Source organism: Lytechinus variegatus, chromosome 13, assembly GCF_018143015.1.
Source record: "Lytechinus variegatus isolate NC3 chromosome 13, Lvar_3.0, whole genome shotgun sequence".
Taxonomy (NCBI): Eukaryota; Metazoa; Echinodermata; class Echinoidea; order Temnopleuroida; family Toxopneustidae; genus Lytechinus; species Lytechinus variegatus.
In genome coordinates, this window is record NC_054752.1 from 6,023,957 (window position 1) to 6,049,288 (window position 25,332).

The following is a 25,332-nucleotide window of genomic DNA, read 5'->3' on the forward strand; positions in this document are numbered from 1 at the left end:
AAATGTACTATGAACTGTTCTTTTATCAGTCTTTATTATATATTACAATTCACTTTAACAATTATAAGGAAAATTATATCTATCCCTTGAACACCAATATAACAGCAACGTAATCCAAAAGAAACCCACACTTGATTGATTTACGTTATCTCTGTAGTCAATTTTTATCTTCGGGGCAAGTCTATGAAATATGTACATGCCAGACCCCCTATATTTGAGCCATTTGTGAAATTTTTTGTCTTGATTTCTGGTTCTTTATATGCCAGTCTGTAATGCTGTCAAATGACCATGACTTGAAAAATGGGGGTCGGATGTACAAAAAGGTTGATCATTTTATAACGGAATTGCCTTAAAGTTACCCAGATCTTAGTCACTTTAATGCTCTGTAATTGTTCAACTTCTTAGAAAGCAGTGTGAAAGCCAATTTAATAGTTTCTTGTAATTTGCTCTCGATCTTGATAGATCTCGATTTTCTTCCTCCATCATTAATGTACATAAATACTCATCCGTATGCATTGCTTTTGAATCTGTTTAATACTTAACTAATTTGCCTCGGATTGCTGCTAGAGCTTTCTGCATGCATTAAAGAGGTGTCACACAATATTTCAGACACATTAAATGGATATTCTATGGAGGTAGGAGGTGGTTGATGCTTCAGTAGGCCTATGTACACTGCATGTATTACAGTTTCAAGGTTTGTCCCCATTTTTTCTTCAATACCGCTTTAATTGATGCAAAGCATTATACAGTAAAATGGTGCAAATGAATATAACTTTCTCCCTCTCTCTCTAATTCCTTGACATATTTTTCTTGCTCAGAAATAGAACTGACAATAATGAAGCTTCTCTGGTAGCATGTATACATACTTCAACAGAGCACAATAATATGCTTTTCATGCTTTTACTCTTCATATGCTACATTGCTTTCAAAGGAGGAAAGGTTACTTTTGTTCAAAAAGAATATTGTGTTATTGATCAAACTGCAAAAATAACATCATTTCGAGAATTTTAAAAATTGATGTTGCGTTTATGCTTCTATCTTTTTCTTAGAAATGTTTAATGTAAATTTACCTTTCAATGTTTGAATAAAAATGAGCAAGGATCTACATGTAACTGAATTCAAACCAAACATGCAACAACTGATCAAATGCCTGAATTTGGCCTGGAAATGGAAAGCATAATTCACCTATAATATCTCTCAACATTGGAGAGTTTTGATTGTGGCAAAGCAAATAATATTTGGAATTCAAATGAAAAGATGAAGGCATCGGAGAATATGTATTTCTGCCTCAATTTCGATTCCACAAAATGATATTTCCTCTGATTGAACAAGGCTACCTTGTGTAAATATTCAAGAAAACACTCCAATTATTCTCTCGTTAAAAGCCATATTACCCTTGGGCTGTAGTTTTGTTATTGCTTGAATGGATACTTCAGTGTAAGAGTGATTTTGAATTGCTCTACAACTGAAGTAAAAACAAACTTCGTAATGCATTTTATGTGTGAATAGTAAGTATGGGAAAGAGGAAATTTTGATAGCCAAATTTATAAATCAATATGCTTTCATCAGGTTACCAACACACTTTAATAATTATATTCAATGGGGGTGGGATATATAGAGGCATGATAAAAGATTTCCCATTTTTCAGGCTATGCAGCATAATATTGTGGAATTTCATCATCACTTTCCTTTCTACAAAAAAATCAGTTCTCAAATACAATCTGCAAGTCTTACTTACTGCTATGTCTGTCAAGCCTCAGACAAGCTTGTGGCTGGTCCACAAACAGTATTTGCAAAAAGATGACAGTCTGTTGGATTATACTAAAACCTGAAGTTGTTTGCAATGGGTCTTTATAGAACTGGATATAAAGTTTATTCCAATGTGTGCTGTTGCATATGATTAAAGGTCAAGTCCACCCAAGGAAAATGCTGACTTGAATAAATAGAGAAATATCAAACTAGCATAGTGCTGAAAATTTCATCAAAATCGGATGTAAAATAAAAAAAAGTTATGACATTTTAAAGTTTCCCTTATTTTACGCTAAAAACAGTGATATGCACAACTAGGTAAGTCAGTCGATGATGTCCATCACTCACTATTTCTTTTGTTTTTTATTGTTTGAATTAAACAATATTTCATTTTTTATAGATTGGACAATAAGGACCAACTTGACTGAACCATAATGCTGATTCCACATGTTCAGGGAGGAATTAATTATTGTATCACCTGACAATGAGGAGAAAATTAGAATATTTCATATTTCATATAATAAAATACAAGAGAAATAGTGAGTGGATGACGTCATAGCTAAGCATAGCCTCCTCATTTGTATGCCAGCCAGGATGTGCATAACTGTTTTGTGAAGTTAAGCGAAACTTTAGAATGTCATAACTTTCTTATTTTACATCCGATTTTGATGAAATTTTCAGTGTTATGCTTGTTGGATTTTTCTCTTTTTATTCAAATAAACTTTTTGTTGGGGTGGACTTCTCCTTTAAACAGAATACAAGTACATGTACATTGTAACTACTATTCTAACTTTGATATTGCACAAGAAAAGAAAAGAAAAATATATTGGACGTATCTCATCCTCAAAAACCTTGTTGACATTGAAAAGAAAAGCAATATATTGTATCGTCTGGTTTTGCTCAAGGCTTACATCCGTTATTGATCTCAACCACAGCTGAGTGGATATCGGTAAATATCTGATATAATTGTTTGAAGTCGGTGGAGATAGAAGTGTTCAATGATGTGTGTGATTTATGCCCATGACCATCTATTAGCCTGTTCACACTTGGAGATATCTGCGGAGCTGCAGTGGTGGGGGTTCATTCAAACTTCTAGATTTTCACATTGATCACAGTCAGTTCAGATTGCATCAAATCTCAATAATAATAATAATATAGGGTATTTATATTGCGCTCATATCAGTTTCTTGCTGAAGGAAATTACGCCATGGCTGGGATTGGAACCCACGACCCTCTGTTTCAAAGTCCGAAGACTGATCCACTGGGCCACAACGCTCCACGTGTTTAATCTTCAGTTTAACCTGTCTTTGCACTGCATCACCACACTTTTCATTACAAGTGAACAACATCAAATTGCACATTCTATATGCATAAGACATATTGCTTATACAGTGTCTTTTGGTAGGCTAAATGGGGAAAGTGCATCATTCGTGTGAAAGTCCCTATGAGGAATGGTATTCTTTTCTTTAAGATGGTTGAAAAAATTATTCACTTTGATTTGATGCAAAGAAGTATACAGGATTCTTCTACAAGTAGTTTATTATTGATCAGGGGACCGTTTCATCAACATTTCTGTCTGACAAGTTGTCAGATCTGACATCTTTCCTTGATTCTGATTGGCTGAAATGCACTGTTACTATAGTAGCTGTCGGATAAAATGGGACTTGTCGGATAAAACGTCTGACAAGCGCTTTCATGAAACGCTCCCCAGAAATACTTCCTTATTTCCCATACTCCATATTTGCCAAAATCTTTTATTTATAGAGATAAAAAGAGTAGGCCTATAGCATGAGCAACCCAAGTCCGTTCTGCCCGAATGGACAAAACAAAGGATTCAACTTAAGTTATTACTATTTGTATACTGGAGATGAAATTTACATTTCAGTGAAAGTGATATCTTTTGTCATTGCAGTGCCAGCCGGAAATTTGCAGTGCTAGTCCCAAGCCGAATCATAATTTTTTTTTCCCTTATCAAAATGATTTTTCACTTTTAAAGTACTGAAATGTTCTTGTTCAGGTTGGCAGCTCTGGAAAAAAAAGGTTTGGAAATACAACAAGCTATAGATTACAATAATAAAAAAGGAAAAAAAAATCTGCTGTTAAAGAGAAATTCCAGTAGTTGCAGTAAACACTGATTTCATGATAAAGTCTGTAAAACAAGGCTTAATTGTCAGTATATATCATCGAGGATCTAGATCTGGTACAGTTTAATACATTAACTGAACTTTGTGAAATCTTGAAATCTACGCTGAAAAATGTTCACACCGAAGATCCCCAACACAGATAAGCGCACGTGGGACAATGTATAATTATTGCTTAGAGCGTCGGGCGCGACGCTCTACCCCAATCCTGTGCTTATTTGCTGATTTCTCAGCAATTACACAATTTCTTCCAGAATCCTTTGGCACATGCGTTTTATTTATACAGACACGTTGGTGGTCATTTCATTGGATTCTGTACGAACTCATTTTTATATCGTTACCAAAACTAGCATTTACCTTTTAAGAGCTACCATTGTACATAACAAACATAATTTGAAGCTCACTCAGCCTGATTGGGAACATTCACGTATAGCAATTCTCATTTCTCTTTCAATTTTCCAACCTGATTATTGTCAAATTTGACTAGGAATTTTATGACCAAGTTCTATCTATGAATTATGGAACAGTGAAATTGATTGTGTTAGCTGTATATCTGGCACAATTAATCGAATGTTCCTTCCATAATTTATCCATGTCATTTTTTCTGAATTTGATATCTGATGAAAAAAACAGATTGCCATATTAAGAACTTTATTTTTTTCTTTTTCCTTCTCTCTCTCTCTCTCCCTTTCTCTCTTTAATCTCTTTCCAAGGATTCAAATAAATCCAGATCAGCTGTAGATAGTGACCAGCCTAATTTTGAATTTATTCTTAATCTTAAGGATTAACTTTAAAATCTCAAAATATTTAAATTCAAGTCTTTTAGATTTATATTTAAATCAACAAGTGTGTGTGTGTGTTTGAGTTTTGTCAGACGTGTATCAATCAAATGATTATTTACTTCGGGGACCGACCTTTAATGTCACCATCCAAAAGACGTGACCAGGGCTCGAACCTCTGCATCGATTTGTAACTTCCCCACAGCTTGGATTACAGGCGCACGCCACAACGCCCAGTTTTTTAAACAAGGTTTAAATGTTTAAATCTAAATCAACGAACGTAGAGGGCAGCAACACACAGCAGTGTTGTATTTAGGACGGTCCACTTGATATGCGCATACAAATGAAGTGCGCGAACAATTTGGTAGTCATGACAATGAAACCATGAACAGATACAATACACTCATGGAGTGATTGCAAAATAGAGGTAAACTCATAGACAATGACAATAGTAGATTAAAACAATAAAAACAAAAAATATGCAAAAAATGAATAATAATGTACCACATTTTAAAAATAATATATTACTAAATCATTTTCATAATTTTGTGGACATTTTCAGTAAAACAGGATTAAATTCTGTCATAAATAAACCAGTCTGCTAATTTTACTCGGATTTAGCCAAGCTCATTTTGTGACCACCGAAATCCTCTCAGAGCACTTTTTTAGTAGATTGTAGAGTTGATTCATTTTCATTTCCTCTTTATCATTATTTTTGCTTAAAAAGATTTTACATCAAATATCACGCTTAAAAATATGAAATGTACAGTGTTGCGCAAGAATCCATGCCGATCTGTCTGACCAAAGGAGTGGATGTTGACAGGGAATGTTGTCCTAACGCCGTTCTGTCGGCATGGCGACAAGTTCTTGTAGTATTTTGATAGAATTAGATCCGTGTTTCCAGGCCTATTTGAATCCACACTTATGCTCAGGGTTCCATGACATTTGCTCCGGCGTCAACTGCTCCGATGGAAAATCTACACATTAGAGCAAAACATAAAACCTATCCTCCATAACTAAATGACCAGAAACTCTGTCACAATCCTAGCTCTAATCCTATGCCTTCTGTGATATTTAGACCGGAGCAAATGTCGCAGGAGCAAATGTCATGCTCAGAGAAAGACGAATTTCCTGTTTAAAAGACAAGTCCACCCTAAGAAAAACTTGATTTGAATAAAAAGAGAAAAATTCAACAAGCATAACACTGAAAATTTCATCAAAATCGGATGTAAAATAAGAAAGTTATAACATTTCAAAATTTCGCTTATTTTGAACAAAATAGTTATATGAACGAGCCAGTTACATCCAAATGAGAGAGTCGATGTCACTCACTCACTATTTCTTTTGTTTTTTATTGTTTGAATTATAGAATATTTGTAATTTCTCGTCATTGTCATGTGAAATGAAGTTTCATTCCTCCCTGAACAGGTGGAATTCCATTATTTTAACATTTTGTGCTTTAGGCAAGGAGGTCCTAATCGTCAAATTCGTAAAAATTGAAATATTGTATAATTCAAACAATAAAAAACAAAAGAAATAGTGAGTGAGTGATATCATCGACTCTCTCATTTGGATGTAACTGGCTCGTTCATATAACTATTTTGTCAAAAATAAGCGAAGCTTTGAAATGTCATAACTTTCTTATTTTACATCCAATTTTGATGAAATTTTCAGCATTGTGCTTGTCTGATTTTCACTGTTAATTCAAATCATTATCTTTCTGAGGTGGACTTGACCTTTAATATACATGTTTATCATTCATTCATTGAATCCATAGTGTTTTTTTTTATTCATCCTACATCCCTGGTCTGCCACACATTTTCTCCATGTACTTATCATATTGGCAGGACTGAGTTTTATCATGTAATCTAATCTATAAATTATTGACTGTTGAACAAGATTTACTTGGTTGGTAGCAGCATTTTGTCGATAAATCAATCCCACATTCTTTCGTTCATCCCTTCATTTATTCATTCATTCATTCATGTTGTTGCTGCTCTCAACATGCATCGCTTTTCTTCTCGCTTTAGATCGCCAACGATGGCAGGGGGCTTATTCTCTATCGACAAAAGCTATTTTGAGGAGATTGGAACATACGATGCGGGCATGGACGTCTGGGGTGGCGAGAACCTTGAAATTTCATTTAGGGTAAGCAATTCGTCAAATGAAATGTTAACATCAACAATTCAGTGTTTACAGTAGGGCCTAGGTTTATTCATGCAAAACTGGAATGATTTGAATTGCCGTTTTATGGCTCTCTCCCCACGGTTTTTTCTTCAAATTTTCTAAGGATATTTACTTGTAATGTAGTTTGTCACATTAATGGAATAGCGGTATTGGCAACTGGAGGCAAAATCTAATTAAATTCTTGCACCGTGATGAAATTGTACTCCATGTATTATGCAAATATCTATTAAGAACTCAATCACAGTTTTAATGAGAGTAACTTTCACTCTAACATGCTATGACTCATTGATAGAATATATGTCTCTGGATTTAGGTTTCATAAAGCTGTTTCATGCATTGCTGGTGACTTATCGGGTGCTCTAAAAGATTCTTAGTCTTCAGGGGCCGATTGCACGAAAGGGTCTTTGCAAAGACCGTCTTTCGTGTCGCCCATCTTTTATGATGCGCCATGTGAAACGCATTTTAAATAAATCATCTGCAAACATATTTCATTCGTCCGTTAAAATAACAAAATATTTATTTATAAAATGATGTGATATATCATGAAATTGTATAAAATTTGATTTAAAATTTGATTTTAACGAATCATATTCTTTATCATAAATTTCAGAAACACCCCGCTTATAGCGTATCATAAAAGATGGGCGACACGAAAGACGGTCCTTCGAAAGACCCTTTCGTGCAATCGGCCCCAGATTCCCATTAGCTAAATTTGAAATTCAATCTTCATAGATTAAAAATCTGTGTTGCTGTAAAGCATCCTAATGGTAAAATATTCTATTTTTATTTTTTATTTAGGGTTGTTGTATACTGTATGTCAAAACAAGACAAATCTATTGAGCTATTTAGCACAGGTCTGTAGTAACAAATATTTGGGATCATGTTAGTAACATACATACAAATATTTGGGATCATTTTTTTATAGTAAAATGGTTACCTAAATGGTTACCTAAATTGCACTCACGTGTTAAACAATACATTACAAGTTGAAATTACAATTCAAATGCAAAATAAGGCTGCCATTAGTGATTTATATCAATATTTTCAGAGGACTTAATTTTATGGTAAATTTCATCAATTAATTCTTCAGCAAAGACTGAGTTTTGCCCGTGTGAACGCTCTCTTCGAGACCCCCTAATTGATAGATAACACATAGAAGCCGGCCGATAAATCAATGAAATTAATACCACAAGAAGCTATAAGACCCTGGAATTAATCGATTATGTGCTGCTTCTTCCGACTAGGTAGAGTCAGGTTCCTTATTTAGCAATTGCTTGTCTTTTTTGGAAAGTAGATCACTGATGGATTTCACAAAGGTCCACAGAGAAAATCATAATAATTGAAGCGACCTCATTGTGGTCTGTTTTGGTCTCGTTTAACAAGCCATAGTTGGGGGAGGGGAGATATTTTCCGTGCTGCGATACTGAACCAAACTTAAATAAAAAAAAAATATTTTGAAAATCAAGGTCTATGCAGTGGTCTAGGGAATGGAGGTTTTCTGGTTTGAACTTTCAAACATTGAAAGTAATATAAAGATGTGTATTAATTTTTGGAATACTAAGATATTTCAAGCCCCCAAGTAGATATTAAAAAAAAAGTTATGATGGCAGTCACAAATCCCTTTGAGTAGGGAAGGTGGAGGGGTGGAGAGGTGGAGAATGTATAGCTGGGAAAGCGTTATCGATCTGCATCACGATAGATTCATCTATCTTATTGTAACATTGATTAAAAACACAAAATGTATTTATCCATCAGCCGGAGGGTGCTCAGTTTCAAGATTCCAGCCCGATTAGCCGTCTACGAGATTAATTTCCAGATTTAAGAAATCCAATCTCCGTCAAATCGAGTGGGGATTCTCGCTTGGCTCTGGAATGTGACTTGGGGCTGTAGAGCGTCGGATGTTTTGGCTCGATGTTGGAGGTTTGAATAGTTTTCAGTGGTATATGATCATGAGTGTATTGTCCTGAGCCAAAATCTGAGCATGTTTTCACCTGTAGATTGGCTGGGTGATTCACCAAATAATGTGTCATAATGATCGTGCGGATGATAATGGTAATTGAGATGATAAAACTGAAAATAATTGAGTTCTAAAAATAAATAAAATTGAAATAAAATGAAAAAAAAATGAAATAAAAAGGAGATACTTAAATAATGATAATGCTTGAATATATATAGCATTTTGATATTGCTGGAAAGGATGTTTTAAAGTCTTCATTTCTAATAATCTCTATTATTCTAAGTGGGATAATCAGCCAGATCTGAAGTAGTGGTGGCGTGGCCTAATGGTTCACATGACCTTCACTTCCCCAACTGTCTTTACACAGGTTTCACTGTAGTTACAAGTATACCCCTCGCGATAAAGGAGAGATAAAAGTCTTTATTCTGTATTTTGAGGGCAAGCAGTTTAGCTCAATAGGCTCTATCCGAAAACCACCGCTCATGATTAAAATGAAAAAAGGTGGCATATTGGATTGCCTTCATAATAGCAGAAAAGTGCCCTCCACTGCGTTGACAGCAAACAAGAATTGCAACCGAATCTTGTTTGGCAATACCGTGGAACGTGACAGTCTTGAGGAGTCCACCAGCGGCTCGGACGAGTCGAAGCACGGATATTGCGTATCAAGAGGAGCGGTTGCTCGCGCAGAGCGTGGAGGCAGGAGGGAAAATAATAGGATTTCCTGAAGGGGAGAAATTGCCTGTTTGCGATGAGAAGTCAAGAAGTATTTGCTCAAAATGTATGAACTTTCCTGCCTTGAGCAATGCTTGTAGATGATACAGGAAACGGTCTTTAGTTGTTGCCTATGGGTATAATGGCTTCTGTCTCACATTGTATCAACTTTCCAAAAACAAGAATTTAGATATTGGTAAAAGAATATTCATAAAAGAATTAAATTAGCAGCTGAAAAATTTACCTTCAAAAAAAAACTACATGTCAATATTTCAGTCACTTTATCAGATAGTGTATCTGCCCTAACATTGATATTGTCAAATAATACATGGTAAATTTTTCTTATGATAATTTGATATACATACAGGTACACTCTTAAATGTATTGTTTAACATTGTGAGCAGGCAATTTAAAAAATTATCAAACCAAGATGAAACATGTGTACAAGTGCATGTATTAGAACTAATAAACCCTGAAAACAACCATTATTGAGAATGAAAAGCTAAAAGTACAAGACAAACCCCGATTTTGTAAATAGGCGTCTTCATAGACACCTAAATAGTACACATATGTCTCTGGGATGAAATTAAGGTGGTGTTTCCGGTCACTTTATATTTCAATTTTTGAAGCACTAAATAATTATTTTCGCATGCAATTTTTTCTGGGCTTCCTTTTTGTAACATATCACAGACACAGTTGACAAGTGTGACCTTCTAGCTCAGATTTTTAAAAAGTCAAACCAATGTTAACCAATCACTTTAAAACAGATATGTAGTCAGCTGGGTGCAACTGATATGCTAGTCACATTTCTGACATATATTCTAGTAAGAATTAACTCTTATCTAATAAAATACGACTAAAAAATAGTCAAATATGACTAGAATAACAGTTGCACCCAGCTGACCCTATTAACTAGTCATTTTTGCCTGATTTGTTTTTATAGTGTAGTACATGTATGCATATATTTCCTCGAAATCAACTAGATCCTAATTAGATCATAGTCTATATTCAATGACTTAAAGATATACTCTGTGTAAGGGGGTAGTATTAAAGTTGTGCTCTGTTTGGGTGAACAAGAAAAATACGAGTTTATTCTTTTTTCATATTCTAGGAGATAAAAAAGTATAAGAGAGAGAGAGCAAGAAATAAATCATGAACATTGTCAAAACATTCAATATTTAAAACTACATTTTGACTCTGATGTAACCATATGTTTTCAGTAAAACTTTCATATTCATATTCCCAAACGACAATAACCATGATGATGAGAAATAGATACCACACACACCGAAGCAAACATTTGTTGTTGAGGAGAACCAAACCCAAAGAAGGCGAAGACTACGTTGCCATGGAAACAATACCATCAGATGCTGCAGCTTTCGTGACGATTTTCATTTTGCAGACAGCGCTGATGAAGGGAAATAAAGGAAAAGGGTTTTTAGCAAGCGTGAGGATTAATGGCTAGGATTAGCTTCGGTTCCGAAGCAGCTTTTCTCTCCTAATCAAAAATGAAATCCTAAACTCTTTTCCCTGGTGCTTTCATGAAAATTCATAGGAACAGTCTGAAGAAAATCAATAAAAGTAGATTGTGGGAGGAATATCTACTCAAACATTGCATCAAGATGAGACACTTAAAAGGACTTTAATGTTCAATGGCTTTTAAGCCAAAAAAGACTGGGGGGGGCTGATTCAGCCCCCCCCTCGACATTTTTCGCGATAAATCCGCCGCGCGAAATTTTTTGACCGCGTCGCTCACTGACTTTTTACTTTCAAGTCTCGCGCAACTTTTGAGACCAAAATTGTGACCCCCGGGTACGCGGTTCCAAAATTACGCAACATTTCGTGAGTGCATGCAGACCCAAAATTACTCAAAAACGTGAATTTGTGTACAAATCCAATGCAAATAGTGTTCTTAGCCAAAATTCATAAATGTATCATTATTTTTACTTTTACTGCTTGAAATCAATTAATTTTATATTTTTTATGGTAGAAATAAAGTCCCCGACAATTTCCATTGAAAAAACAATAAAAAACAAAAAGTCGAAAAACAAAGAAATACATAAGAAATTTAGAAAACAATAGAATACATAAGAAAATAAATGTGATTTTGAAATTTTTTCAAAATCAATTCGATAAGATGCCTATCTAGAGTATGTGAAACAAAATTTAGCATTTCAGGGGCATTCTTTTATTAATTAGAGCAAACTTATGATTTTACGCATAAATTAGCATAATTAATGAGACATGAGATTTTTTGCAGAATTTGATGTTATAGTTTTGTAGATAATGCCATGGGTAACGCATGTGCCAATTTTCGTCGCGATCGCGCGATCGACGGCCGAGATCATAAGGGGGGGCTGAATCAGCCCCCCCCCCAGTCTTCTTAGGCATCGAAATAGCCCAGTCTATTTAAGGTTAAGAGAGATCATTATCTAGTTTTATCTTCCGCTGATGTTGTTTTATTAGTAGAAAGTGGGGGATCAAACAATGTCAGATTTAAGCTTTACAAATTTTAGAGGTTTATGATAACATGTATTTAAAAATGAAAAACTTTTAAACAGTTTTTTGGTTAAGTAAAATACTTGATGTTCGATGTTGTCATTTTTTGAAATCTCCAGTGATAGCAGAAGCGAGGCATACATGTATTTGCTACTTTTCCAAATTTCTTAGACCTACGCAATTAACAAGGAAGTTTCAGTTTTAAAATGACACATGTTTGAAAGTGCTGCATGTAGGTCCTTCTTTCAATAAAACTTTGAGTCTTGTAAAGGTACTAAAAAATTATTGATCATTTTGTATTTCAGGTCACAAAATCAATGTCAATTTCATTTGATGTCAATGAACTTTAACCACAATGTTGTATCAATACTAGTACCTCTTTGGCAGTCAGAAACCCGTAAAATGTGAAAAAAAGAGGCATGGGTGTCATCAATTCCTGCCTTTGTTCTTTACATGGAATTGTGCAGGAAATGTAGAGATTGTTGCAATTTGTTTTCTTATCATAGTGCTTTAAGACTACAGTCAGGGACCCATTTGAGAACGAATCAGTCATGAGTTCCATTCTCTTAGATATAGAGGTGTTAAGAAAATAGTGATATTACAATATTTTCTCATCCTGATGCTAATTACATGGCAGCCAACAAGGGAATGCATTCACGGACCCTTAAAGCGTACATGTATATGAACAGGGTTTCATACTCTTATACTTTCAGATATGGATGTGCGGAGGAACTTTAGAGATTGTCACCTGTTCACACGTTGGTCACGTCTTCAGAAAATCAACGCCATACACCTTCCCGGGCGGAACGGGGCGAATCATAAATCGTAACAATCAGAGATTAGCAGAAGTCTGGATGGATAATTATAGGAATTTCTATTACAGAATATCACCTGGCAAGTATCATGAATTGTTGTTGTTGTTGTTAGCTTGGGTTTTGAGGTGCGTGTCATTCAGATATGAATATTTACGCCTATGAATTTTGATTCCTCTGAAGTCTTATTTCAGTCGTCGTGGTCTAGTGGTTACGAATCTTGTCTTTCAATGAGAGGGACGTGGGTTCAAATCTCAGCCATGGCATGTTTTGCTTCAGCTAGAAGTTGATCCACACTGTGCTGCACTCAACCCAGGTGAGGTGAATGGGTACCCAGTAGGATTAATTCCTTGAATGCTTCAAGGGTGTTTCGCAGCTGGAGCTACAGCCGGGGTAGTATATAGTGCGCCATTGAATAGGAAACTAGATAAATCTGCGCCTCATAGATGCGATATAATACCAATATAGATACTTGAAGCTTGCTGATAACTAGTGACTAGCTACATGTACATGTAGTGGATAAGCTTTAGGTGTGTACTAGGAATACAGAGAAATTTTCAAGCACTCACTTTTAATAGCGAGCATGCACTGTTTGCTAGTATATAATCACCTTGTAATAAGCTCCATGTTGTGGCACAGTTAAATTTCTCTGAAGGTGAATCCTTTATACATGTAGAACAAGCAGTTTTCTCTCTTTCTATCCCCTTTCTTTTTCTTTATCATCTGATTTTCTTTCTTTAGTCTTGGCATGGATGTGTTGTTATGAGGGTGTTTGTGTGGGTGTGTGTGTGTTTACTTTAAGGTGGTCATTCAAACAACACAAGGGTCATGTACATATTTATTTATTTTTTTGTATTTGTAATGTACATATTTTATGTACATGAACATGTATGTATATTTGCATTTCTTGATCATGAGCTTTCACACAAAGAGTTCAAATCAAACACAAGTCCAGGTCTGAATTGAACGCAACTTGTTTTCAGCCAATCTGACTCGATTATTTTTGGAGTTGTGCTTGAATTTTTGGTTGCATTTGATAAAACGTAGGTCTTTCTGCGGCGTGCCACAGGACGAAATTTAGCCTATCCAATCATCATCATAGAGGAGTTTAACAGCGGCACTGACTTCTTGAAACAAATTTCATGCTGAAAATGAAGGATTGTGAATGATGTCTGTTGTCAGGTATTTAGGCCCGAGAGTCACTCCGCAATTTAAGAAGACACAAGGGCTGTCGTCTACGGTTGCAAGTCCATTTGTCACAGAGCGAGGGATGTTGTTTCGGGAGACATCATTACCGGCCACTTTGCATGATTTGATTGTGCGATTGTGGCAGGTTTGTGAAGCGATTTGAGGTGGATTAGGTTTCATGTTTCTTTGCGTGTCGGCTTTATCACTCCCTGTCTATTGCTCTTTGTCGTTGCCACTCTCTTTCTTTGTCAGTTTTGTCTTGGAATGTGTGTTCTCTCTGTCTCTCTCCTACATTTTTCTCTCCGTTTTCTTCTGTTTTTCACTCACACCATTTTCTTCCTTGTTTATTTCTGTTGTTTTATGTTGTCTCCTCTCTTTCTTGCATTCTCTCTCTCTCTCTGTCTCTTCTCCCCTTCTTTCTCCCTCCCCTTTTCTCTCGTTACTTTTTTCTTTCTTGCTCTCTTTCTTCCTCTTTTTCACTTTGTACTTCTCATTGTGGAGCGTTGTGGCCCAGTGGATCAGTCTTCGGACTTTGAAACAGAGGGTCATGGGTTCGAATCCCAGCCTTGGCGTAATTTCCTTCAGCAAGAAACTGATCCACAATGTGCTGCACTCAACCCAGGAGAGGTAAATGGGTACCAGTAGGAAGTAATTCCTTAAAAAGCTGTGTGCGCTATAACCGCCTAGCTTAGCCGGGTAATATAGGAGCGCCTTGAGCACCTAACAAGGTGGATATGTGCGCAATATAAATACCCTATATTGTTATTTTCTCTTTGTCCCTTTTTCTCTTTATCTTTGTCCCCCTCTCTGTATTTTTCTACTCTCTTTCTCTCTCTATTCTCTTCACTATCTGCTTATCACTTTGTCCTTTTTGTCTCTTTCTATATCCTTATCTTTTTTTCTTCTTCACTCTTTCAACCACTCACTATCTTCTTTGGGTCTTTATTCTCATGTTTACCCCACCTCTTCCTCCATTTCCATGCTCATTTACAATCTACCTTAGATCTCATTCTCACCCATCCCTGTACTTTATTGCCCCACAAATGAAAAAAGATGCTAAAGAGCACATATTTCCTATTTACTCACTTTATCTTTTCCCTTCTCCTTCCCATTGGCTGTTCTTTTTCTCATTTTCAGCCCATTCCCTCTCTCCAACCGTCCCTGTTCGCCCCATTTCTATGTATCCCTCCCCACCCCACCCCCAATCTCTCCACCACCTGACCGTACCTGTATTTCTCCTCTACTTTCCATTGTCACTCCCAATTTCATAACCGTCTCCTTACATCTCCTCAGCAGATAAGGGAAGAACAAGAAGTAACTGGGGCAAAGTATGTAACACACTTGAGAGAATGTCAGAATCATCTGATGTCTTTACCAATTGTCAGTGACCATTATTCTTGCAAATGGCATAGTGTGTTGCAGGCCAGATTGATGGTAGGGGAAATGATACCTCACATTGTTCAGCTTGTGTTTTGCCAAGCTTTATCTGTTTGGAAATTCATGGGTTTTTTCCCTGAGATTATCACTATTTACAATCGTTCTGTTCTGTACTTGTCTCTAAAGAACATGTGGAATGTGATACTGGAGAACACATAATATGCATTTTAGGCATAGAGTAATAAAAATTATTACCTTTACAAGGCATGTTAGGAGATAAATATAAGTCATATTTCGCTTGCTACTTTCAATCCAAGACCAACGAGGTAAACATTTGCCATGTTGCCCTCCCGAGGCTTTGCCCATAGGAATCCTGTACATAATTGAGGCCATATTTCTGCTAGCTCCTTTGCGCAGTTGGAGCCGATTTCGGTCGCTAAATTCAGTAATTCAGAAATCTGGCTGTAACCAATTTATGAACCAACGCATTGTAGGTAATGGGCGGCGCGTACAGTGCATATACAAACGTAACCCACGCGCATTTCTACTCGTTGAGTGTATGTGCGCATCATGCATGATGCGCGACTACAAGGTAACATAATTTCCTCCTATTAAAGCCTCATTTACTATGCAAGGTAACAACTTACGACACAATTGCTTACTAATGGTTACTTCGTTTATTGGCCTTGAATAACCTGAAGTCAGAAGTAGTGATAAGCAAACAGGCATATAAAATGTATCCAAATAGTAGCTTTAATTACACATTGTACAGTGTTAGCCTATGTAATAATAATACTGACTGGCTCTTCTTTTGGGAAACATCAAATATGCCACCCTTAAAAGAACCATATTGCCCTCGTCTGAAGACTCGTGCCAATATGATTCTGTTGCGGGCGACATATTTGATGATCCCCTCAAGACCAGTCAATATTATATAAATAATTTTTAAAAATGCACTTCGGAATAGATCGTTTCTAGATTGATGACGCTATAAAAATGCGTATTATTATTATTATTTAAAAAATCTTAAAATCCTATCCTAATCCTTACAATACTCTGAATTTAAAAACCACTACCACAATCCTTTAACCCTAGGAAGACCCCCTTCCCTCACATTTAAGTCTGACTAATTCCTGCATTCTGAGTGAATATCCCAGCAAGAGGGCTTTAATGTGCAGAGAGATCACATTGTTGAATAACATACCTAGAGCGAAAAACCCCCTGCACCATTATGTCGTATAATTTATCATTACCGAAATAAGAATTCAAATTGAAGTCGACTGCTTCGATACAAGCCCAAGCCCAATTACGGCGCCCTATTTCGCCACTATAGCGGTGCATGCTTTTGCATATTTCACATGAAGAACGTTACACCATTCAAGCATGGGTGGAGTACAAAATGTAGGTTCCTCCTTGAGGGCAAGTACGCAGGCATGTTCATACATAACTCTTAACGTCCGGTAAAATCTCAACTGCAATTTGAATGCAGATCTGAAGTTGTCTTATCTAAATGGGGCTCTCTTTCATCACAGTTGCTAGAGATCGTGTGTTTGAATATTAATTCAGATGAAGCACATGACACTTTCGATCATGGGGGAGCATTGAACTACCACAGAGCTCCCTACACTTGTTGAAAACTAGCTGAGAGGAGGTTGTTGGTGTCCAATTCATGCTTGTCTTCCTTCTTGCTGGATGATCATTCAAGTTAAAACCTTATAATGGACTTTCACACCTTTGTTTTAGCCAGCGCATGCAAACATGCATCATGTTGGCTATGATGAGCCGCTTCTGAATCACATTTCTTTATATCATGAAAGGCTCCACATAATCCTTTTTTCTTTGTGGCCTGATCGGTCCACCAAAACCTTCAATTGTATATTTTTGGTGACCCACTAAACAAATTTGGTGGACCTAAACAATAGAAAACATTTTCAGTTTATCAAAACTTTGGAAGCCCAACCGGGCCACCAGTTGTGGGCATTTACAGAAGGTTGGTGGCCCGAACTACCTGACTCTCAGTTAATGTTGCTCGGGGCCACCAGGCAACTGCTGATGTCGAGCCATGCCTTTTATGATTCTGATGAAGAGTTGAATATGTGATATTTTGGATTGTTTATGCAATTTTTGATAACATAGAATGCTTGATATCAGGAAGAGGATTAAAGGAGAAAGGGTTGGCCACACGTTCTACAGTGTATACGTTGGTAACTATGCTGGTTAAAACGTCTACATGTACATGTAGGTGTCACAGTCCTTTTCATGTAGATTGAACATGAATGTTTAGATGATCATTCCATAATTCAATGTTGTTGTTTGGAATGGATCAAAGAGGGATGTTTACATGGCCACTTTCTAATGCTCAGACTTGGAAAACAACCCTATTTTTTTCATGTTGATGATATAGACCTGGGTTTTAGTTAAAGTAAAAATACCCGGTGTGAATGGAATCCCATGCTATTATTGAAGGGGAGCGTTCTCACAGGCTCATCAACTAACCAAAAACACTTCACCATGAAGTCGGCCTGTCGACAATGACAGTTTTGAGAAGTGTGCTCTTTGGTGTTGAGTTAACCTTCCCCTCAGTCGCTCAAATCAATTTGATTGTGGAAAACAGATAGTGGGAAGACACTTGGTGCTCCTCTATAAATAGAAGAAGTAGGTTCAGGTGACAAATCTCAGGTTGGCAGTGATGGTATCCATTTCTTTCTCTTCATCTTAAAAAATGATCCTCTAACCCCCTCGATAGATATTGCTAAACATGCTGCCAAAGATTTGTTGAGCAGTCTTGGTGTTTTGCTTTTTAAAGGACAAGTCCATCCCAACAAAAAATGATTTGAATAAAAAGAGGCAAGTCAAACAAGCATAACACTTGAAATTTCATCAAAATTGGATGTAAAATAAGAAAGTTATGACATTTTGAAGTTTCGCTTAATTTCACAAAACAGTGATATGCACATCCTGGTCGGTATGCAAATGAGGAGACTGATGACGTCATCCACTCACTATTTGTTTTGTATTTTATTACATGAAACTTGAAATACTATATTTTCTCCTCATTGTCAAGTGAAACTGATAAATTCCTCCCTGGGCATGTGGAATTATATGGTTTAGTCAAGTCGGTCCCTATTGTCAAATCTGTAAAAAAATGAAATATTGTATCATTCAAACAATTAAAAAAAAACAAAAGAAATAGTCAGTGAGTGATGGATATCATCGACTGACTCATTTGCATGTCCCTGAGTTGTGCATATCACTATTTTGTGAGAAAATAAGCGAAACTTTAAATGCCATAACTTTCTTATTTTACATCCAATTTTGATGAAATTTCAAGTGTTATGCTTGTTTGACTTGCCTCTTTTTATTCAAATCAATTTTTGGTTGGGATGGACTTGTCCTTTAAAAAGCAAAACACCTAGACTGCTCAACGAATCTTTTGCAGCATGTTCAGCAATATCTATCAAGGGGGTTAGAGGATAAGATGAAGAGAAAGAAATGGATACCATCACTGCCAACCTGAGGTTTGTCACCTGAACCTACTTCTACTATTTATAGAAGAGCACATCCGATTTTGATGACATTTTCAGCGTTATGCTGGTTTGATTTTTCTTATTCAAATCAACATTTTGCTGGGGTGGACTGGACCTTTAAATATCAACTGTAATTGGAGTATGCATCTCTTACAAAGACTTTAATCATTATGTTGATGTGAAGGAGAAAGATTTGTTTCGACAAGCACTCTATCATTTATCGAAGTGCAACAAACGACCACTCGAAACATGTAGCAATCAATTTATCCACAAGATGTGCATGTTTCATAGAGTATTTTCATTGTTTTGTCATGCGAAAAGGAAATCTGTTATGATGCGATACTTCATCTCTCATTGAAGTGCAATGGATGATTGCTAATGAAACTCTAGCAATGGATTGTAAATGAGCTTTTATGGAAGGGGATGATGCTACGGGCGGCCTGGGATGCATCTCCTCCCCCCCCATGATTGATTCTTCAAGTAGTGCCAAAGAGAATGAAATGGAGCAAAGAGAATGTTTTAACAAGAAAGAAGGAAGAAAATTATCAAAGATAGATTCCATTTAGAAAAAGGGGTAAAGGGGTCATCACCATTTTTTCATCTGCCCCCCCCCCATTAAAGCACCTTGATGTCGCCCCTACAAAATATGCAATATAAAGTGCTGTCTATGTTTCTTGAGAAGATAAAAGAAAAGTTCCAACAATGAAGTGCTTCATAACTTGATATTACTAGGTTATATAAAAAAGAGGAATTTTTCTCTTCTCATGAGAAGATGGCGTAATGCATTTTCTCTGTGTTATTAGCTATAAACATTCTTTCACAAATGAATCTGAAACAGGTAAAGTTCTTGCAAGTCAGAACACAGCCAAGGAACCACATGAGCCATCTAGTTCCTATTTCGTACATGTACAAGTGTGTAAATATGTGCCCATCATCAGTCAACTCTGAATATCTGGAAGTGCAGACAAGTGCGGAGAGTGCAGTCATGCAGTGCAACGAGACTGCACTGTACTGTCTCCTCTGTGCATGTATGGTCTCACAGGCGCATCAGTACTTCAGTCAGACCGGAGAAGCAGACTCCAGGCCGACTATAGCTGTTACGTTATTACCAAGGACGTACTATAGGCGATTTGGAGTCAAGATTCGTTTGTGTGACTGTTGACAATTAAAGGGATGGTCCGGGCTGGAAGTATCTATAGCTTAATAAATAGAGTAGAATTTACTGAGCAAAATGCCAAGAATTTCATCAAGATCGGATAACAAATAACAAAGTTTTTGAATTTTAAAGTTTGCAATATTTTGTGAAAACAGTCATCATGAATATTCATTAGGTGGGCTGATGATGTCACATCCACACTTGTTCTTTTGGATTTTATTATATGAAATTAGGTTTATTCACATATTTTCTCCCAGAACTAGAAAATTGGATTGACAACTGAATAGTGCATTAGATATTTTTTTCTGCAACTTATTTCATTATGAGGGAGACATATTATTCACACAAGTATGAAATAATGAAAAAAGATGTTTCTATGTAATAACATAAGAAAAACAGAAAGTGGAGATGTGACATCATCAGCCCACCTAATGAATATTCATGACAACTGTTTCCACAAAATATTGCTAAACTTTAAACTTCAATAACTTTATTATTTGTTATCCGATTTTGTTGAGATTTTCGGCATTTTGCCCAGTGACTTCTACTCTATGCATTGAAATATTAATATTTTCAGCCTGGACCATCCCTTTAAGGGGAACCCGGATGTTATGAAGGTCATTTTCAGAAGCTGAAAACATGACAGATAATTATGAGTCAATGTTGGAGAGTATGATGGTAATGATTGAACAAAATCATGAGGAAAACAAGACAAACAAACAACAGAGGCCGTTCTCATTACGCTTTCTAAAACTAGTTTACTGGAAACCGATTCAGGAAACCAGTTTAGAAGATCGTTTTGCTAGCTTTACCACTTGATCACACGAAAGTGGTTTTCTAAATCACTTCATGTAAAGCGCTCTTGTTACTATGGAAACACTCTCAGAGAGGCGACACGTTTCGCACGAAATTCGAAACCGCAGCATAGGCATTCTACACCTGTCGTGTGGAGTAGCGTGCTCAAAATGTGCGAAGACCTATTCCCAAAGAACAGGTATTTCCTCACGCTAAAACCAGTTTAACGAGGCAAAGCGATCTTGAAAACTACATTGCGAGATGGTTTTCCAAACTGGTTCGGAAGATCGCTTCCAAGACCGCTTTGACCGTTCTCACAACGAGTTAAACAAGTTTCCACTCAATTAGTTTCCAGTAAACTAGTTTTAGGAACGTAGTGAGAACAGCCTCTTGTACAACAATGATGGTAATTTGTGCTACTGATAAGGATGATGATGATGATGATGATGATGATGTTTGATGGTGATGATAATGATGTTTGACGGTGATAATAATGATGAAGTGTTTATTTGGTGGCATTTGGGCAGTTTGATGATGATGATGATGATGATGATGTTTGATTGTGATGATAATGATATTTGATAGTGATAATAATATGAAGTGTTTATTTGGTGGCATTTGGGGGTAGTTAGAAGATGATGATGATGATGTTTGATGGTGATGATAATGATGTTTGACAGTGATAATAATGATGAAGTGTTTATTTGGTGGCATTTGGGGTAGTTAGATGATGGTGATGATGATAATGATGGTGATGATGATGATGATGTGTGATTGTGATGATGTTGATGGTGATAATAATGATGAAGTGTTTATTTGGTGGCATTTGGGGTAGTTAAAATTAATTTTTAAAAAAAGTCTTGGGAGGGTGCTCCTGGACCCCACTGGGGGCTTCATTTCCAGGCCTGAAGGTCTATTTGCTTTTAATACTTTAATACTACTTTTTAGACTCATATATTTCTATATATTTCAGTTATTTCCTTATTCAGTCTTTCATTCTCTCCTTCAATTCATAGAGTATTAACATCTCTATAATTTGCTATGTTTAAAATCTAGGAGAAAATGTGATCATGATCCCTCTTCTCCATGCTTCGTAAGCAAGAGACAATCAACTTGAGACAGAGTGACATTTGAGATGTAGGTTGTCTCAGTAATATGATGATTATTATTGAACACATTTCACCATGATTATGACATGGATATCTTGATAGTGACTGACGTGTTTGACTACATGCCCAGTCACAAGTGCAAATTGAATTCAGAAAGAAAAAAAATGTTTTAGTGTTGGCCTTGTGACATTGGAAACATATTTTGGCTGGCTTGTGAGCCAACATACCTTTGTGTACCATTTGTTTTTGCACAGCCTCATTTGATGTATGGAAAGCTATGTGTGTGCATTGCAATTGATTGGCATTTTTGTGCCTCTGTGTGTGCATACATGCTTGCATTGGAGCTTTGAAATTGTTATTTTTCATGCAGTATTCTATTAAATACATGATTTAGCTTTATTGCGTTTAGGTAGTCTCTTGAAGTGTTGCAAGTGTTTCGACATGAAATTGGAGTTATTTATTGGAATTATTCATCTATTCAGATTCAGAATTTACTTTTAGATAACATCATATCAATAAGTTCTTTATTTTTCTGTGCAATGTGATGACAGAATCATTTCAGTGTACCCTTCACATTTCTTTGTATTACTTCTTGGTTTTTTCTTGCTTGCATCAATTTGGATTTTAATTCTGTATTTTTTGTTGGGGGCAGAAAGTTGGAGATGGTAAATTTATAGTTTTCTTGTACATGACTTGTATTGTCTGATGCCTTACTTTTATACAGAACAGATTATTTGCAATCTATGGAGATTTTCCTCAGTGTTTTAAAAATCCATTTAACAAATATATGTGTAATGTGCTCATTTCAATCACCTTTTTAAATTGTGTACTGCTATCTGTTTATTGAGGATTTGTAACATATTATTCTTTTCATTTCTATGTCTTTCATTGCTAATAGCAAAAAATCCATTTAAACAGATCAAAATAGATAATTTTTTATTTCATCTTTTTCTACTCTCTTCCTAACAGGTGTGCGGAAAACAGAATATGGTGATGTTACACAAAGAAAAAAGCTGCGAGACAGGTTAAAGTGCCACACTTTTGAGTGGTATCTAGAAAATGTATACCCAGAGTCCCAGTTTAGATTGGACTTTAAAACTATAGGAGAGGTATGTATAGTGATGAGAGGTTTAATTCCATAAGGACCTAAGTCCATTCTTTCAATACTTGAACAACATGCAGGAATTGTGTTGTGTAAATGAATCAAAAGAAATGTGATGTAAGAATTGAGATTGTTAAAATCATAGCTTTCAGAATTTAGAAATCTTTGGTTTCAAGACTTTCATAAAGTGACGAGTGTTCTTTTGTCAGAAGCTTCATTTACATGAAAAAGTGGATTTAGTTCCTTTTGGAATTGAACTTGTTTTACATGGATAGTATTCCAATTTCATTCAGTCTGAATAACATGCAACTTTAAAAGGATCTTAATAATATTTTGTTTTATTTTAAAGATGGTAAGTGCTCATGCTTCTGCTTAACATTTTTCGTTTATTTTCTTCTCTTTTTTTAAACAAACAAAATCAAACTTGGTGAGAGTATGGACTTTCTCCTCTAGCTCTTACGATGATGCGATGATGATGGGGGGGGGGGTGAAGGTCACTATGATATTGACATGTTTTCATGAATCCTCAGTGGTATACTTCTCTCTAAGACCCTGTTCACAATCACTGTGGCTGGGATTTGAACCCATGACCCTCAGGTTGACAGATGAGAGACAGAACCACTAGACCATGACAGACCCAGGAGATTCTTTTCAAACTTACAAGAACTTCCACAGGAATGTTTCCAAATGCAATGTTCAAGAATGTTATGGGTGAAGTGAAGGCATAAGGCAAGAGAAATGTGCCAAGCTCATAGCTGCAGGAACTTGACCGGGGTTAGGTGGATTTAAATGCACAAAGGGATTCCTTAGATATGAACAGGTTCTCAGAATTTACAGACATACAATTCAATATATTTTTCTCAGTATAAAACAACAATATAAATAGTACAAACATGAAATAAATCAGACATAGACATAAATAAAGTATTATACTGAAAGGGTAGCAGCCAAACAGAAATTGGCCTTGTGTACGGCCGACCCAAATAAGATAACATATCATTTGAACAAGTAAAGCAGAAACAGGGAAAGAATTACCTAACTAACAATCAAAATGATAATTGAGTAAAAATGAATAAGTAGTGATGATTTGGTATTTACATTCTCATGATCGATCGGATATGAAAGCATCTTAAGGAAGAATGGGGTCTTCGGAAGTGTCATCCTGTCGAGAAAAAAACAAATCTGTAAGTTTGGATGAATATATAGCCTGGAGGATAGAGAGAATGTAATCGAAGGTTCAAGTGTCCCAGAGGGCCAAGATGCACAGAGGAAACTGTTACAACTGCTCTCTGACTGGCAGAGTGGGTGTCAGGTTTCATAAAGTATCTGTACTGCCCAACTTTGTCAAAAGGAAGCAAGTGACACATCAGTCAACTGAGTCAATGTTGTTTCTGAAACACTCTTTGTATGTTGCATGTTCAGGCAAAATCTGGGGAAGAAATGACTGTTCTATGTAAAGATATTGAAGAAAATCTGCTGTTGAGTTGACGAACACACATTGCTCATTTACAACAAATGAAACTTTTATCACTTGCTTCCTTTTGCCAAAGTACGGCAGTGTAGTATATATGTAATTCTAATCCTATCTTGTTTGGTTGCTTTTTCAAATCGGTCCACTCTTTTTTCGATGTGATTTTGTGTCCTAAAATTTATTCCAAAGTATTTTATGGTTTCCTGGTTCCATTTTCTTATCCGGATCCCTCCACCTCATCATTACTACCTTTTGAATTATACCAGTGGTTCTACCCCCAAAATGATGCAGGGCCATGATTCTATATATATTTTTAGAATGTTACATGTATGTAATAGAATTTGAAAGAGATAATATCCTTTGCCTCTCTCTGTCATCATGTCAATTCACGAAGGAAGAAATTTCCTTAAAAACTTTGGAGAGATAGTTGAAATACATCCAGCATTTTGAGACAAATCTTGACTAAACAGAATAAAGCCGTCAAGAAATGAATCAGATAATATAAAACACCCAAATTTTGAAAATTACAACATTTCATGACATTTCCTGCACAACAATTGAAATTAGAGTAACACACGACGACAACAACCCTGCACCATATTACATGTAGCCTATATGCATTTCGGCCTTGACATCACCAAGAAGTGCTGTTAGAGCTCCCTAGAGCTTCTCGGCGCATAAAATGAGAACGTGGAAGAATTGGTCTTTGACTGTTTAAAGTGAGTATAGTGTTTCGTTTCTCAAGTGCACAAAGTCACCAGGGTTAGTGTGA

The 25,332-nt window shown here is 36.2% G+C and overlaps 1 protein-coding gene across 1 annotated transcript in view; it reads left to right on the forward strand.

The window, feature by feature from the left end:
- The window catches only part of LOC121426384 (polypeptide N-acetylgalactosaminyltransferase 13-like), a 115,269-nt gene that overhangs the window by 73,604 nt on the left and 16,333 nt on the right, over positions 1–25,332 (forward strand). The window contains exons 7-9 of the mRNA XM_041622671.1: positions 6,700–6,817; positions 12,737–12,917; positions 22,957–23,096. Of these exons, the coding sequence (XP_041478605.1) occupies positions 6,700–6,817; positions 12,737–12,917; positions 22,957–23,096 (439 nt within the window). The remainder of the gene's footprint in view (positions 1–6,699; positions 6,818–12,736; positions 12,918–22,956; positions 23,097–25,332) is intronic.